General features: G+C 41.2%; 1 protein-coding gene across 1 annotated transcript in view; it reads right to left on the bottom strand.

The window, feature by feature from the left end:
• The window catches only part of LOC120936885, a 218,120-nt gene that overhangs the window by 183,464 nt on the left and 18,081 nt on the right, over window positions 1-16,575 (bottom strand). Inside the window, exons 3-10 of the mRNA XM_040349651.1 lie at window positions 15,782-15,903; window positions 12,076-12,303; window positions 10,172-10,408; window positions 9,628-9,747; window positions 8,955-9,160; window positions 8,726-8,795; window positions 4,601-4,768; window positions 4,362-4,475 (exon numbers count right to left, since the gene is read on the bottom strand). Of these exons, the coding sequence (XP_040205585.1) occupies window positions 4,362-4,475; window positions 4,601-4,768; window positions 8,726-8,795; window positions 8,955-9,160; window positions 9,628-9,747; window positions 10,172-10,408; window positions 12,076-12,303; window positions 15,782-15,903 (1,265 nt within the window). The remainder of the gene's footprint in view (window positions 1-4,361; window positions 4,476-4,600; window positions 4,769-8,725; window positions 8,796-8,954; window positions 9,161-9,627; window positions 9,748-10,171; window positions 10,409-12,075; window positions 12,304-15,781; window positions 15,904-16,575) is intronic.

The following is a 16,575-nucleotide window of genomic DNA, read 5'->3' as shown; positions in this document are numbered from 1 at the left end:
CAATGATAGGGGCATACATCTTAGTTATGAGGCAAGTCAGGATAAGATTAATTTCTTGGATCTTGTCATTTCTGTTGATAATGATAATTTTATAACATCAACGCATTTTAAGAGCACTGACAGGAACTCCTTCATACCAAAGGACAGCTGTCATTATGCCCCTTGGCTTAAGGGCGTGCCTAAAAGCCAATACCTTTGCTTAAAGAGAAATTGCAGTGAACATGCAACTTTTATGCAACAGGCGGATGTGCTGACCGAACGTTTTTTGGAAAAAGGATACTCTCGTGACTTTTTGTCTGAAACTTTGGATGTGGTCATCAACACAGATAGAGTCAATCTACTAAAGGATAAGGCAAGGGTCTATCAACAAGTTTAAAAGCCCCTTTGTTACTGACTATTCATGGCAACACGCTAATGTGAAACACATTATGGCCAGGCATTGGCACGTTCTAAAAAGCGACAAAGTCCTCCGTGATATATTACCTGATAAACCTCAGGTCGTATTCAGGGGGGTACCTTCATTGAAGGACAAGTTGGCACCTAACATTTTAAATCCCCCCCAAGATTGAGTCAATGTTCCTTTCTGGCCTTACAGGGTATTTCAAGTGTGGTAGATGTCAAGTATGTTCGCTCAATTGATTCAAAACTAAGACAACTACTACGTTTAGTTCAAGTTGCACCTCTAGAAGTTACTGTATCAAGTCCTTTATTACATGTTCCACGATTGGGGTGGTCTACATGCTACAGTGCCCATGTGGCCTAAAATATGTGGGAAGGACTAAGCGCCCCCTGCAGGTTCGTTTGAACGAACATATTAATAATATATGCAGTGGGTACCCTAAACACTCTGTATCCAGGCATTATTTGTCCACACACGGAAAGGACCCCAACAATACTATTTTTTTGGGCATCGATAGATTTAATGCACACTGGAGAGGGAGTGATATGGTACGGAGCTTTTCCAGATCGGAAATGGTATGGGTGCATAGACTTAAATGCTATAGACCTTTTGGTCTAAATATAGACGTTGATGTCAACTGTTTTATTGATAATTCATAATGGTGTCCTCCTTTGTGTTTTTATGTACTTTATTATCATTATTACAATTTTTATGTTCAATCATTGTCACCATTGACTATTAATTCTGTCAGGTGTAGTGCCCACCTAAATTGGGTTTTTTTCCTGTGTGACCCACTTACACATGAAGGCACTGTAGGTATAATAATGTATAGTATATAATTGTCTTTTGTAAACTGGATGTGGGTCCCATTCAGCTGCCCGCTTGGGTCTATTTTAATGTGTATTTAATATTAATCCTTCCCTTGATTCTCATTAGGAGGTCGGGCTTGTTTATGTGGTCATTAGAGCGGTGGTGGCTTATTGACACCTTGATCGTTCGTGACCGGATACCAAGCAATTGGCTTGTTAGGTTTTAATTGTATGGTGTCTTTTGTTTTGGTATGTCAAATACTGTTATGGCTAATTCATATCTATAACCCCTAATATGGATGGACATGTCCAGTGTATGGTTCCCCTGTTCACCCTATGGCATGTTCAGTTTCTTTGCCCTCAGTTTGTATGGGACATCCGTTAGTGCAAGCTTTAGGTTTCCCTTCCTTTCCCACACTTAAGATGGCGTTTTGGGCGGCCCTATTGGGACTCACATCGAGGCTGTACCAATTCCCTGTGTGTATTTATGCGGTGACACAGAACGCCGCCCCTTATCCCGTGACCACGTCCCCATCGAGACGAAACGTTGGGAGGCGACGTTCTGATGTGATCGGACCCGGAAGAGACGGGCTGCACGTTCTGTTAGCCGGCCGGCTTGAGATTTTTATATGCTCCACTTGATCTGCTCTGTTGTAAGTGCAAATCTTTTTATTCCATTAAATGTTTGTAAGGTTTTATGCTATGCGAGTCTCAGTCTTCCTTGTCTTTTTGCATATTCCTGACAATTGACCATAATCTGAGGATTTACTCACTGGGGAAGAATCGTTTGAGTGCTGGATTGCCCTGAGGATCCCATATGTCCATGCTGTGTCTGATCTCTTTGAGATCTTTTTGTCTGGTAAGGGTCAGTGTTTGATTGTGGTGGAGGTGCTTTGTCAACACTGTCAGTGTTCCATTTAAGGACCATCTTTTCACCGGGCATCACTATCATCATATTCATCTACCTGGGACTTTCTTTTTCTATTGTATATGTGCTGCCAGCGCACACATCTGTGTCATTAATGTTACAATACGGATTTAGTTACATTTATTTTCATTAGGCACAGTGCACTTTAGTTCAACAGCGCGATTCCTTTTTTCTGTATTTGCTGTATATGTTGTATAACATTTTTGAGTCGCAACTTTTAATTGTTAGGTTTATGGTATGTGCAGTATTTTTTCCATGCAGCTTACACAAACACTACTTTTATCTTACCTATCTCTGTACCTAACACACTATAGGTAGATGTTAACTACTATGACGATGACATTTAGCTTGCTAAAACACAGTTTATCATAACAAATGCCATTTTTTCATGCAGTTGTGTATCTTAGCACTTCTGATCTCCCGCAGCCTCTTAGCAGCCACTTCCCATTTATATGCATGCCCCCTGCACCAGCTGCATGTCATTGGTTGGCAGGACAATTCTGCACAATGCATTTGCCATATCCGTCTCCACCAGAAGTATTTGAAACCATGTGAAAACCCAGGAAAACAATTGACACAGGGGGATAGAGCATTGCCACTATAACAGGAAGTGCCTGAACATGGATCTTCACAGAAGGATCGCTGGGTATTATTATAATGACAGCTGCAGATTTGAAAAGATTGACAAGAACTTTGGAAATAACATTGACATGATGAAGATTGGATGAGATTGGGTGCACAGGTCACAGATACAATCCAGCTGTATGAACTGTCACATTACAGATGACACACATATACATCATCATTCATTGCTTCCTAATTATCCCAAATGTAAAGAGAAAGTCTGTCCTCTTATGGGATGAGATGATCAGTGCACTCATAGGATGTCTGACAAGGGGGATTTTTTACAGAATTAACAAAACATCTGTCCTGAAAGGTTATGTTTCCGTTCCCCTCAGGAATGCAAGCCTGATTTCCAAACAAAGACTTTCCCAGCTGTGTGGGCTGGTGGCACATAAACACGACATTGGTTGGAAGAGGCAGGGATGGAGCCTGGCATGGATAGTGGGTGAGCAGAGCCCATATACTCTCACTGACGTCCCTCAGAAAGCATTTTGCTGGGTGCACAGGGCTCTGGAAGTAGTTTGTATGCAGATCAGAGGGTGTTAAAGTCTGTCTGAGCAGAAATATGGGGGGAGGGGCCAGGATACACATTGACAGAGGCAGAGCATTCACTTTGACAGCAGCATTGGAAGCAAATGTCTACACAGACAATACAACCCACTCCCATGTTTGTCAGTCCAGACACCCTCCATCCCCTATACACAGCCTGCACCTACCTTCCTTCCTTCTCCTTCATTGTCCGATGGTCAGTGGGGGAGGATGATGAAGATGAGGAGTTAAATGTCCAGTGTGTCCTGGCTTGTCCTCCGATCTGTCACTTCTCCAAGTTGTCCTGTTCTCCCAGCAGCAGCACTATAAGATCCCTTCACCCAGACACTCAGCCCTCGTCCTGTCTGATAATATAACATGACAATGTTCTGATCCATCAGTACAGTATACATGGCAATTTTCTGATTCAGAACATTGCCATGTTATACTGTCGGTACTGATGCATCAGAAGAACATTGCCATGCCATACACATGAGGATGTCGGCACAGCACACAATAGCATTTAAAACAGTGACAGGGTCAGGGATTACCAAAAAAATCTTCAATTGATCTGCAAATAGGCCCTGCTCTGACCGTGCATTCCGTCCAAGTTACGGCGACATCACTTCCTGCTTCTCACTGGCACAGAGAAACCGAAAGTGACGTAAAAGGAAAGCACCGGTGCCAATCAACAAAAACAGAGCAAGAAGAATGACATTATGGGAATGTGTGTAGATGTGCACTGCATTGGGCCACAAAGCATCATAAAACCCTGCAAATGAAGCGTCTCATCTGCAATCATGTGATTGCATTGGTGTCATGCTTCCCATATTGCACTGTGTCCGGCACCCGAACACAGTGCACTTAAAGTTTTGTTTTTTTAACTAGATTTGGGGGGCGGCACGTGTGCGCCCCCTATGGACGGGCTTCCACTGTGTTGCACTCTCCAGTTTTAGTAGATCAACTCCAATGTATTTCTGATTAGAACTGCATTCATTTGTTGTCCATTATATCTGTCTAGCACTAGTTTTTTTCAGCAAACAGTATGTAAATGTTTTAAACAGATACTTACATGTCATTCCAATTTCAAAAATAATGGATTCATTTGGGAGCTTTACTCCATCAAATTCCAGTTTTGTTCCATTGGAAGCCATGAGATCATCAGTTTTATCATCATTGAACACACCTAAAATGACATTTCACCATTATTTTTACTTTCACTGCTGGACTTGCTATCATGATTAATCAATCTCCATGAAGGAAGAGGTGTCAATTTATCTTTTGCAGTCAGAGTTATAAAATATAACTCACCCAAAAGGCCTTCTGTCTTGTTCTTGTAAATAACGTCCAGCATTGTGGTAAAGCTCAAAGCTCCCACCTTAGCAGACACAGTGACTGAGATCCCACCATCAAAGGTAGCCATTATTTCATTTTTTTCTGTCGTCTCCAGGGTCAATTTATCCAACTGTGTAGAATTATCTTTAAAAAAGCAAATCATTGAAAATTAAACTACCGTTATATCATATTATATATGTATGTGACACAGCTAAAATGGACAAATAATATATGTATAAGTTAATGTTTAATTCATTTAGTTTGTTTTACATTACTTTTAACAGAGTTACAGAAAGTGATTACAGATTACAGAATTTTAACCCATTAACATACTTTCTAAATATGTGACTAATACATGTAAGTAAAACTTGTAGGTTCGGGTTGGAGCAGGGTTTGCCGAATGTCAAAAGAGTTTGAATGCAAACCCAATTGAAGTCAATGGAGCCAAATCTGTGAAATCAAAAATGCAAATTTTGGGGGTGACGGACACTGCCCTGGGGATCAATAAAAAAATAAAATAAAATAAATAAATATATATATATATATATATATATATATATATATATATATATATAGATAGATATATATTTGCAATAAAAAGTATGTGAACCCTTTTGGAATGATATGGATTTCTGCACAAATTGGTCATAAAATTTGATCTGATCTTCATCTAAGTCACAACAATAGACAATCACAGTCTGCTTAAACTAATAACACACAAAGAATTAAATGTTACCATGTTTTTATTGAACACACCATGTAAACATTCACATTGCAGGTGGAAAAAAGTATGTGAATCCTTGGATTTAATAACTGGTTGAACCTCCTTTGGCAGCAATAACTTTGACCAAATGTTTCCTGTAGTTGCAGATCAGACGTGCACAACGGTCAGGAGTAATTCTTGGCCATTCCTCTTTACAGGACTGTTTCGGTTCAGCAATATTCTTGGGATGTCTGGTGTGAATCGCTTTCTTGAGGTCATGCCACAGCATCTCAATCAGGTTGAGGTCAGGACTCTGACTGGGCCAATCCAGAAGGTGTATTTTGTTCTGTTTAAGCCATTCTGTTGTTGATTTACTTCTATACTTTGGGTCGTTGTCCTGTTGCAACACCCATATTCTGTTGAGCTTCAGCTGGTGGACAGATGGCCTTAAAGGGTCACTAAAGGATTTTTTTTTTTAGCTAAATAGCTTCCTTTACCTTACTGCAGTCCTGGTTTCATGTCCTCATTTCTCGTTTTTGCTCTGATGTTGCTGTAAAACTGCTCTGTTCTGGACACTTCCTGGTTGTCTGGCTCCTCATGAAAAAAGTCATGGGAGAGTTTAGTTTAGTTTTCCTAGCCATGACTCTCTATGGCACTGTCCAGCACAGAGGCATAAAATAACATGCAAAGACTAAACTAGTTTCAGTTTCGTTTTTGCATCTAGGAGGTACATTATATGATTGATTTGTATCTATTTTTAATCGTTTTTAAAAGGAATCAGTTAACTATTATGTCTCTATACCCTGTAAACAGTCATTTCAGCAAAAAAAAATGTTTTCCTTTAGTGATCCTTTAAGTTCTCCTGCAAAATGTCTTAATAAACTTGGGAATTCATTTTTCTTTCGATGATAGCAATCCGTCCAGGTCCTGACGCAGCAAAGCAGCCCCAAACAATGATGCCCCCACCACCATACTTCACAGTTGGAATGAGGTTTTGATGTTGGTGTGCTTTGTCTCTTTTTCTCCACACATAGTGTTGAGTGTTTCTTCCAAACAACTCAACTTTGGTTTCATCTGTCCACAGAATATTTTGCCAGTACTGCTGTGGAACATCCAGGTGCTCTTGTACAAACTGTAAACATGCAGAAATGTTCTTGTTTAGTGTTTTACGTATCGTAGATTCGCTAACAGGGATGTTAGCATATGCCAGAGACTTTTGTAAGTCTTTAGCTGACACTCTAGATTTCTTCTTCACCTCATTGAGCAGTCTGTGCTGTGCTCTTGCAGTCATCTATACAGGACGGCCACTCCTAGGGACAGTAGCAGCAGTGCTGAACTTTCTCCATTTATAGACAATTTGTCTTACTGTGAACTTATGAACAGCAAGGCTTTTATAACCCTTTCCAGCTTTATGCGAGTCAACAATTGTTAACCATAGGTCTTCTGAGAGCTCTTTTGTGCAAGGCATCATTTACATCAGGCAATGCTTCTTGTGAAAAGCAAACCCAGAACTGGTGTGTGTTTTTTATAGGGCAGGGCAGCTGTAACCAACACCCCCAAGCTCATCTCATTGATTGGACTCCAGTTGGCTGACACCTCACTCCAATTAGCTCTTGCAGATGTCATTAGTCTAGGGGTTCACATACTTTTTCCACCTGCACTGTGAATGTTTACATGGTGTGTTCAATAAAAACATGGTAACATTTAATTCTTTGTGTGTTATTAGTTTAAGCAGACTGTGATTGTCTAATGTTGTGACTTAGATGAAGATCAGATCACATTTTATGACCAATTTGTGCAGAAATACATATCATTCCAAAAGGGTTCACATACCTTTTCTTGCAACTGTATGTATATGTAGCGTCTGTGTACTTTCAGTTAAATTTAGAGGGGAATGAGAGAGTTACTTTGCTCTTATTCATGTTGATTCGTTTAAATTGGGTTTCTGCCAGGCTGGGCTGTCCTGTGGGTTCATTCTGTGTTCCAAAGATACATTTCCATCTTTGGATAGCAGGTGGTGCCAGAGGGGTCCAGGCGGAGGCGCTTTTCTCCAGCAGCCAATCAGCGGGGCATGCTGAGGGATGGTATTTCTGTGGCAGACGCCATTTTGTGGGGTCTTCGCCCGTTCCTGGTTCCACCTTTAGGGTGTGCGCACATCACGGGCCCCGGCGAGATGGCCTACCAGGCCAGGGTGCACGTGCTACGTGGAGTTCCTGACTCTGGGCCCTCATGGCCCGGAGCAACTAAAGCTGCAAAGGGGCCCCAGTGACTTACTGGGTCCCCACATATCATGAGGAGGATCCCAAGCGAGTTGTGCTGTTTGGTGGGGGAGTCGGTCTGAGGTGAGCCCGGAGGCAGGTGATCCAATAGGGCTCAGACGATCCATCGGGGACACTGAGAAGTTGGATGTTGCAACTTGTCAGTCGGTGACCCCAAAACAAGAAGTCTACCTGAGGGAGATTCAGGCAAATTATATTCACTGAGAGGATTCGCTCTACTATCTACGTTCCTGAGTAGAGGGCCTGTGGCAGAGGTTCCACTCCTAATTCTAAATTACATTAGAGCCAAGTAGGTGGCAGAGACTTGTTCCTTCTCAGAAGTTCCGAGTGATATCCTGGCTGCCAGGTCGGTGGGAGAGGCCTGTCCAGGTACACTTTACCCACTCCGGCTGGAGTGGCGACGTGAGTTAAAGTCCCATTGGAGGCAGGACTGCTTCCGTTATCCATAGGCCTGAATCTGCAAATTCTCCTTTCACCAACCTTCCTTTATCTACCTTGAGTTAACTGTTTGCCATGTTGGGCAAGAAATAAAAGTACAGAAAATTACACCCTGCTGTTTGGACATTCCGTTACTGCATCTCATCATCATCATTACCCCTAGACACATCACAGAGGTAACATAATCATGCCGTCCCAATCTAACCAGCGGCTCCTGAGGGGGTAGCGCTACATATATATGTTTGGCTGTAAGCAGTGATTGTTTTTAAAGCACTGACATTCACCAAGGAAATGTTTTTTTAAATTGCTGCAAGTGAGAGCTCCCTGAGCTATTATCAGCTAGATACAGGAAGAGGCAGAGATAGTAGTGATATAGTTGGCATATGTTATTGCCCAAATTTGACCTTGTGGTTAAATTTAAGAAATGGTGTAACCCCTCCAATCCATGTCCATGTGCTTATGTGGCTAGGTATTTTCAGCCATGTAATTGAGCTGGTTGATGTCAGTGGTTGATATGCACCCAGCAAGTGCAAGCACCCGCTGTTTCCTTAGCAAAACCATTGATAGCTGGAAGCTGTATTGTTCCTCCATGCAGAATGCTCCAAACTTACTTTAGGACCAAACACTAAGCTCATTCCTATTTAACACCCTATTTATTAATAAAATCAGAAGCGGTGTTACCTGGTAAAGTAAATGCAGTACCGTTAATCTTCACAACGGTTGTATTTCTGTCCTGCAGTAACCACTCCACCTTAAATAAATTACCAACAACCATCAGTTATGCAATGTTTTTAGCTTTGGTCAGCACACAAAAAAAAAGGGTGGAAGTTATTTGTTATTTTTTTTTTTTACCATATGTAACTACTATAAAGCACTATAAAAGCTTCACTACCTAAAACAGAAAGCTTACTGTTGTTTGATTTGGAATCATTGCAGCCAGTCCAACAAAGTTAGTTGCTTGTGTGTCGTTGCCAGCCATAGCTGTGCGTCCTTGGAGTGTGAAGATAAGTGTGTTGTTCTCATCTCTAACATTGGCCAAGGTAAACTCTCCCAGTCCATTGAAAGTATACTGTACATCATCCAGTGTGTTGATGTGAGGGTCTCCAAATATTGATCCTGAAAATATAAATAAACTCACAATATTAAGGGGTTTGGTTTAAAGGCAAAAAAACTATTTTGTCAAATTTCCTAGTTTCTGTTCTTTTGATTTTTAGCTAACGGCTCCCAGTGCTGTCAATAAAAGCCAGTGGCGAGGGAGCTGAGAGTGAGGCCGAGTCCCGTTGCCTGTGCAAATGGACGCAGCAGATGGACTCAGGTGCAAGGAGGGGCCAGGAGCACCAGCGGGGGAAACTGAAAAGAGGAGGTTCCTGGTTGCTCTGTGCGATTCTATTGCACAAAGTAGGTAAGTATAGATATGTTTATTATTGAAAAAAAAGACAAAGTACCTTTACAATCCCTTTAAACCGTGCAAATAAATACTTGATGCAGCGTTCTACAACACTGTCTAGTGACAGGTTCACTTTAAAATTTAAATATGCAGTTTGTTGTATTTCTACTTTGAAATATGCTTAGGAATAGCTTACCAAAACTTGGTGGAACATATCCAACACAGAAATCATAAGGTCTTCTTTGACGGTATAAGGAACAGAGGTGTGAAGAACCAGAGTATAAACAACAGTTGTTATAAGGATCCACTTCATGTTCTGCAAGCACAAAAAAAAAAAAAATTCTAATACACCAATGGTAAAATTAGTCTATGCCTATTGTATAGACTTAGGTTCGTGTAAGGTATATAAAAAAATAGCACGTTATATAACAATATAGAAAATCAGATATAAAAATACCTTCAATGAGGCCTACAAATGTTTAGAGCAACCACTGAAAAAAAGTATAGTCTAGGCCAGAGGTCCTCAAACTATGGTCCTCCAGTTGTTCAGGAACTACAATTCCCATCATGCCTAGTCATGTCTTTGAATGTCAGAGTTTCACAATGCCTCATGGGAGGTGTAGTTCCTCAACAGCTGGAGGGCCGTTGTTTGAAGATCCCTGGTCTAGGCAATGCATAATATAGAAATGTATAATGTAGTCATTTGTTAAGTGATTTTTTTTTTGTGTGCCATTAGTTACCTTGGTATTGCTGTCTGATCGTTTGCATCTGAGACAGGTAATAGCTATAATACCAATTGTAGTAATAGTATGGGTCATTCCACCGAAGCCAGCTATTTTCATACTCCCAGGGAGTTGGTAAATATCTCTCTTTCTCTCCATAGGTCAAACTACCCCAGTAACTGTAGTAGCACCTGGTTCCTCCTCCAAACCAAGTTGAAAACGCAGTCTGAAAAGTGTAGGACTGACTATACCAATCTAAAAGGTGGAAATAATAAGTAGTGAATACCATAGACACCACATTTAAGTATACATGTCTGAATAATAACACCACATCTGTCAGATGAACATTTGATATAATTCAAATTGTGAGTCAAAAACATAAAAGCACCATTTGAAAAAGTATGATTTGATTATGGTTCAGCTTGACCTTATAAGTGTTTTTGAACCAAAAATAAATAAAAACGTAGAGCCCAGAAACAGTGCGAACATTGAAGCTGGTCTGTGTATTATTCTCTATATTAAAGCACTCTCTAAAATGTAACCCACTCTTAACTTAAAAACTTAGCCTACCCCTAACACTCACCCCTGCAGCAAATCATTAACACTTTATCTCACCTCTTCCACAACCCACAATTATAACCTTACTCCTAATGGGAGCTCTTAAAGTGGTTGTAAACCCTTTACAACCACTTTAACCTACAGGTTAGCCTAGATTAAAGCGGGAGTTCACCCATAAATGTATTTTTACCCTTAGATGGATGCTCATTTAGTCTAGGGGAATCGGCTAGTTGTTTTAAAATCCGAGCAGTACTTACCGTTGTAGAGGGCGATCTTCTCCGCCGCTTCCGGGTATGGGTCTTCGGGACTGGGCGTTCCTTCTTGATTGACAGTCTTCCGACAGGCTTTCGAAAGGCTTCCGACGGTCGCATCTATCGCGTCACAAGTAGCCGAAAGAAGCCGAACGTCGGTGCGGCTCTATACTGCGCCTGCGCACCGATGTTCGGCTACTTTCGAAAAATCGTGACGCGATGGATGCGACCGTCGGAAGCCTGTCGGAAGACTGTCAATCAAGAAGGAACGCCCAGTCCCGCAGCCCATACCCGGAAGCGGCGGAGAAGATCGCTCTCTAAAAAGGTAAGTACAGCTTCGATTTTAAAACAACTAGCCGATTCCCCTAGACCAGGGATAAGCAATTAGCGGACCTCCAGCTGTTGCCAAACTACAAGTCCCATCATGCCTCTGCCTCTGGGTGTCATGCTTGATGCTGTCAGAGTCTCGCTATGCCTCATGGGACTTGTAGTTTGGCAACATCTGGAGGTCCGCTAATTGCTTATCACTGCCCTAGACTAAATGAGCATCCATCTAAGGGTAAAAATAGCAATTTACCGGTGAACCTCCACTTTAAGGCTTACCTGTAGGTGCTTGAAATATCTCCCAGACCTGCACGGTCTAGGAGATATTTGCAAATCGCGGTACATCGATTTCTTCTGCGCATGCGCTGGAGTTAGAAAGGGCACGCTGTGCCCTTTCTAACTCTGGTCATGCTGTAAGTGGAGGCTCCTGCGCACATGCTCTCAGAGCTGGAGTTCGCGGCCCTGGAAGGAAGAGGGGTGAAGAATGGACGCTCACTATTCGTGAGGAAGAGGGGAACATCACGGGCTTCTCCTGCAGGTAAATGTAACATAATGGGCTACTATGCGATGTTGTTACTAAAACAAACAGAAGAGCAAAGTACAGGGGAAGTGCAATATAAAATAAATACGTGGAACAGAAATAAAAGCAGGCTGAGAGACATAGATGCAAGGTGTGATGTTTCTGGCATAGGACTCTCAGATCTGGAGTTTTCTGCTCTGACATAAATATGCTCTGCATTCATTTCTAATATGATGGTGAAAAATAGACACTGACACAAAAAGACTGACCTGTGTATTTCTGAGGAATGCCATAGTATGGTAGAATATTTGCTTCTCTGTAGGAAGAATCAAATACAGCCTGCCAGTATGTACATGGGCATGGGCGTGAATAATACATCCAGTAAGGGAATACGTTTGAGTAAATTTCATTATAGTACCAGTTCAAACATTGCATTCTGTAATTTGTTGTGTATCCTGAGTTATATTCCAGCCGATATGCCCAGTAGCCTTTTTTATCTACAAAAAATAAAAAATATGAAAGCATGCATTTATGTGAGATTTTACAGTTTATCCAATTGCCCACTGGGCACTTATACCCTCTTCCTAACCAGGCCAATTTTAAGCTTTCAGAGATTTCACACTGTGAATAATAATAACTCGTGCAACACTGTATCCATATGAAATTTGTGTCATTTTTTACACAAATAGAGCTTACTTTTGGTGGTATTTAATCATCACTGGGTTTTTTTATTTTTTGCTATAAATAAAAAAAGCCTGAAAATGTAAAAAAAATAAAACTTCTTATAAAATTTTGCAAATTAGTAATTTTTCTTCTTAAATTTTGACCAAAATTTATACTGCTGCATATCTTTGGTAAAAAAAATAACCCAAATCAGTGTATATTATTTGGTCTTTGTGAAAGTTATAGGGCCCTTTCACACGTACGGACCATATGTCCGCATTTTCATCCATCCGTTTGCGGATGAAAACGGGACATACATGGGTCCCTATGTGATTACGGGTGTCAGCGGATCAACATCCGCTGACACCCGTAATTTGTCCGCCTCCGCAAAGATCCGCATTTGCGGACGGAAGAAATCCTATTTTTCTTCCGTCTGCCGGATCGGATGAACACGGACATACGGTCCGTGTTCGTCCGATCCCCCATAGGGGAGAGCGGAGGAAACACAGGGCGGTCCCTGCACAGTGTGCGGGGACCGCCCTGTCAGCTGCCAGCTCAGCAGAGATTTTACGGAGGATCCCCGCTGAGCTTTGCGGACACACGGAGCGGATCATTACTGATCTGCTCCGTGTGAAAGGGCCCTTAGAGTCCATAAGCTAAGGAGCCAATCACTGAAAATTAATCACACCTGATGTACTGACGGCCTCTCTCATTTTTTGAGACAATAACAAGCTAGGAAAGTACAAATACCCCCCAAATGACCCCTGTTTGGAAAGTAGACATTCCATTGTATTTAGTAAGAGGCATGGTGAGTTTTTTGAAGTTGTAACTTCTTTCCCACAATTCTTTGCAAAATTAAGATTTTATTTTTTCACAATATTGTCATATTACCAGGTTATTTCTCTCACATGGCATATGCATACTTGCAACTACGCCCCAAAATACATTCTGCTACTCCTCCTGAGTATGGCGATACCACATGTGTCAGACTTTTTCACAGCCTGGCCACATAGAGAGGCCCAACATGCAGAGAGCATCGTCAGGCGTTCTAGAAGCATAGATTACACATCTAACTTATTGACTACCTATTACATTTTTGAAGGCCCTGGAGCACCAGGACAATGGAATTACCCACAAAATTACCACATTTTGGAAAGCAAACAAACCAACGTATATTCTATGAGGCATAATGAGTCTTTTGAACATGTAATTTTTTTCCACAAGTTTTTGGAAAATGCGGAAAGAAAATAAAAACACATTGTTTTACGCATTTTTTAAAACATTTTTATGGCACTGACGGTGCTGATGGGGCACTGTAGGAGCACTGATGAGCACTGTAGTGGCACTGATGAGTACTCACTGGTGACACTGTAGGTTACTGATGTGCACTATAGGACACTGATAGCACTGTAGGTCACTAATAAGCACTCGTTGATGGCACTGATGTGCACCGATGGGCACTGATGGCACTGATAAGCACTCACTGATGTACACTGTAGGACACTGTAGGGCACTGATAGCACTGATGTGCACTATAGGGCCCTAATGGCACTGATGTGCACTGTAGGGCACTGATAAGCACTGTAGTGGCACCATAGAGCACTGATGAACACTGTATTGGCACCGTAGGGCACTTATGAGCACTATAGTGGCAACGAAGGGCATCAATAAGCATCAATAAGCACTGTAGTGGCACTAATGAGTACTGTAGTGGCACCACTGGGGCACTAATGGGCACTGTAGTTGCACCGAATAGCACTGTAGTGGTACTGATGGCACTGTAGGGCACTGATGGCACTTATGAACACTGTAGTGGCACTGATGGACACTGATGGTACTGTAATGGCACTGTAGGGACACTGATGAGCACTGTAGTAAAAACCATTATAAACTATTCCAAAAAAACACGCAAAATAATGCAAGTCCTTGTGCTGGAAAATCTCTAATCCACACTCCACATGTGCAAATAAATCCAAAACGTGCAGATGCAAAACAATTGTCTCTTAATTGCAGTGATATCCAATAAAGTGCAGGTGCTTTCATCCAGTGCTACATGCCAAACGTGTCCCCCAGCCTCTCACCTTCAGAGGCTAAATAATAAGCCTTTCTGTTGTATTCCTCATAAAAAACAATCCCTGCTCACTTTCTCTTTATGGTCACACCTCCTGATTAAATGCTCAGACAGACACTTACATACATTGCTGTGGAGTGTGGCTTAGAGATTTTCCAGCACAAGGACTTGCATTATTGTACATGTTTTTTTTTTTAACAATTTTGCACATTTTTATATCGTTTTTTTTTTTTTGTATACGTATTATGTGCATACTTCTGCACTGTTTAAATTTATTTGCACATTGCTGTGGAGTGTGGCTTAGAGATTTTCCAGCAAGGACTTGCATTATTTTGCATGTTCTTTTGGAACATTTTTTTCTGCACTAAAGACTGTTTATTGCACAATTTTATACAGTTTATTTCTAGTTTATGTATTTTGCATACACGGATTTTATATTATATATTTTTTTACACAGGTCATTTCTGCACAGGATTGTTGCACTTTTTAATACATTTTTCACAGCGTTATTTTATTATTTTCACCTCTATGAAGAGTCATTTATGAATATGTTTTGCAATTATCACCCTTGAATTATTTGGTGTTTTATACGCGCTATTTCATATAGTTTAAAATATTTTTATAGTAAGCTCCCCCTCCCCCCCCCCCCCCTTTTATTGTTATACGTTTCAGTGTGTAAACACTTTTTAGGTGGCTGCTACTTTTTTAGTTTTTAGTATATTTTATCCCTTGTTGGTTTGCGCATTAGTTCCCCCATTTTTCAATGAGTACTGTTGCCACTGTAGGGGCACTGATGTGGCACTGATGAGTACTTTTGACACTGTAGGGTTACCGATGTGGCACCGTTGTCACTCAGGATCGTGCCAGCTCACACTGCTATGGTATTTCTCTCTCCTCTCCTCACACTGATACAGCGCGTGAGAGAAGAGAGAAACACTGCAGCAGCGTGAACTGAAACAGGCATGATCATTGTTTGTTGACAAGTGATCGCTTCAAAATTGTACGCAGCGATCACGTGTTAAAGGGCCGCTGTAATTGGCCCTTTACCCTGATCCGTGATGTGTTGAGTCCCGTGAACCCAGCCATCATGGACACTTCCGGATGCACACCCCAAGGGAGGCCATCATTCGGTTATAGCACAGTCAGCAAGTGGATATAGAATGCCTTTGTTTCCCAACTGTTTTCTATGTAAGAGGCACTTTATCAGTAAAATGTTTCAGGTGAAATATCATTGCACTTACTTGTGTTTCGTCCTATGTACTGATCTGGAGTGTACCTTTTCTGGATACTAGCGTCATAACTTGTTTGTGGGTCATTGTATGCTGGGAAATTGGCAGCTGGACTGTAATATGAAGATTCTCCACTATAAATAAAATGCAATTATAGAAAACACAGTGAATTAATAACATCATTTGCGGTTTGATAGAGTTAGGGATCACTAAACCTAAGAAAAAAAATGCAATATGTTGCAGCTTAATGTTCTTAGATTTAGGGCCTGCATTTGTTTTCTTTTTATTAATTTTTTCAAGCTAAGAACATTTTAAGCACATACAGAAAATCATGATCTTGCCAGAAATATTGTGTCCTTGTCACTTTCTGTGAGCTTCACCAAAGAATATCTTCCACCCTAGCTATCTTCAATAAACTACCAACTGGCCTGCCCCCCACATAATGGAGATAAAGAGATACAGACTAGACATGTGCATTCGTTTTCGTCCGAATGCATTTTTGTCCAAATTTTGGGGATTTTCGCGTTCCTTTTAACAAACGATAACAGACGTGCAGAATCCGAAATCCGAAAGATCCGACATAAAAAATGCTTTATTTTTGTTTTGTTGCAACAACAGTTCGATATAGATAGGAGATTCGACATGACGGTGACAATAGCGATCTGTGTCTATCGAACCTGCGATTGAATGTGCCTAACCTAACTCTATTAGTCCAAGATTATTCAACATAGAGAGAAAAGATTCAACATTATAGAGACATGAAGATTCGACGAAGCAGCTAAAAACATACGATCGCCACGAGCGGA

This window comes from Rana temporaria, chromosome 4 (assembly GCF_905171775.1).
Source record: "Rana temporaria chromosome 4, aRanTem1.1, whole genome shotgun sequence".
Classification (NCBI taxonomy): domain Eukaryota; kingdom Metazoa; phylum Chordata; class Amphibia; order Anura; family Ranidae; genus Rana; species Rana temporaria.
Note: the sequence above shows the minus strand (reverse complement) of the source record. Positions and strands in the feature narration are given on the sequence as shown.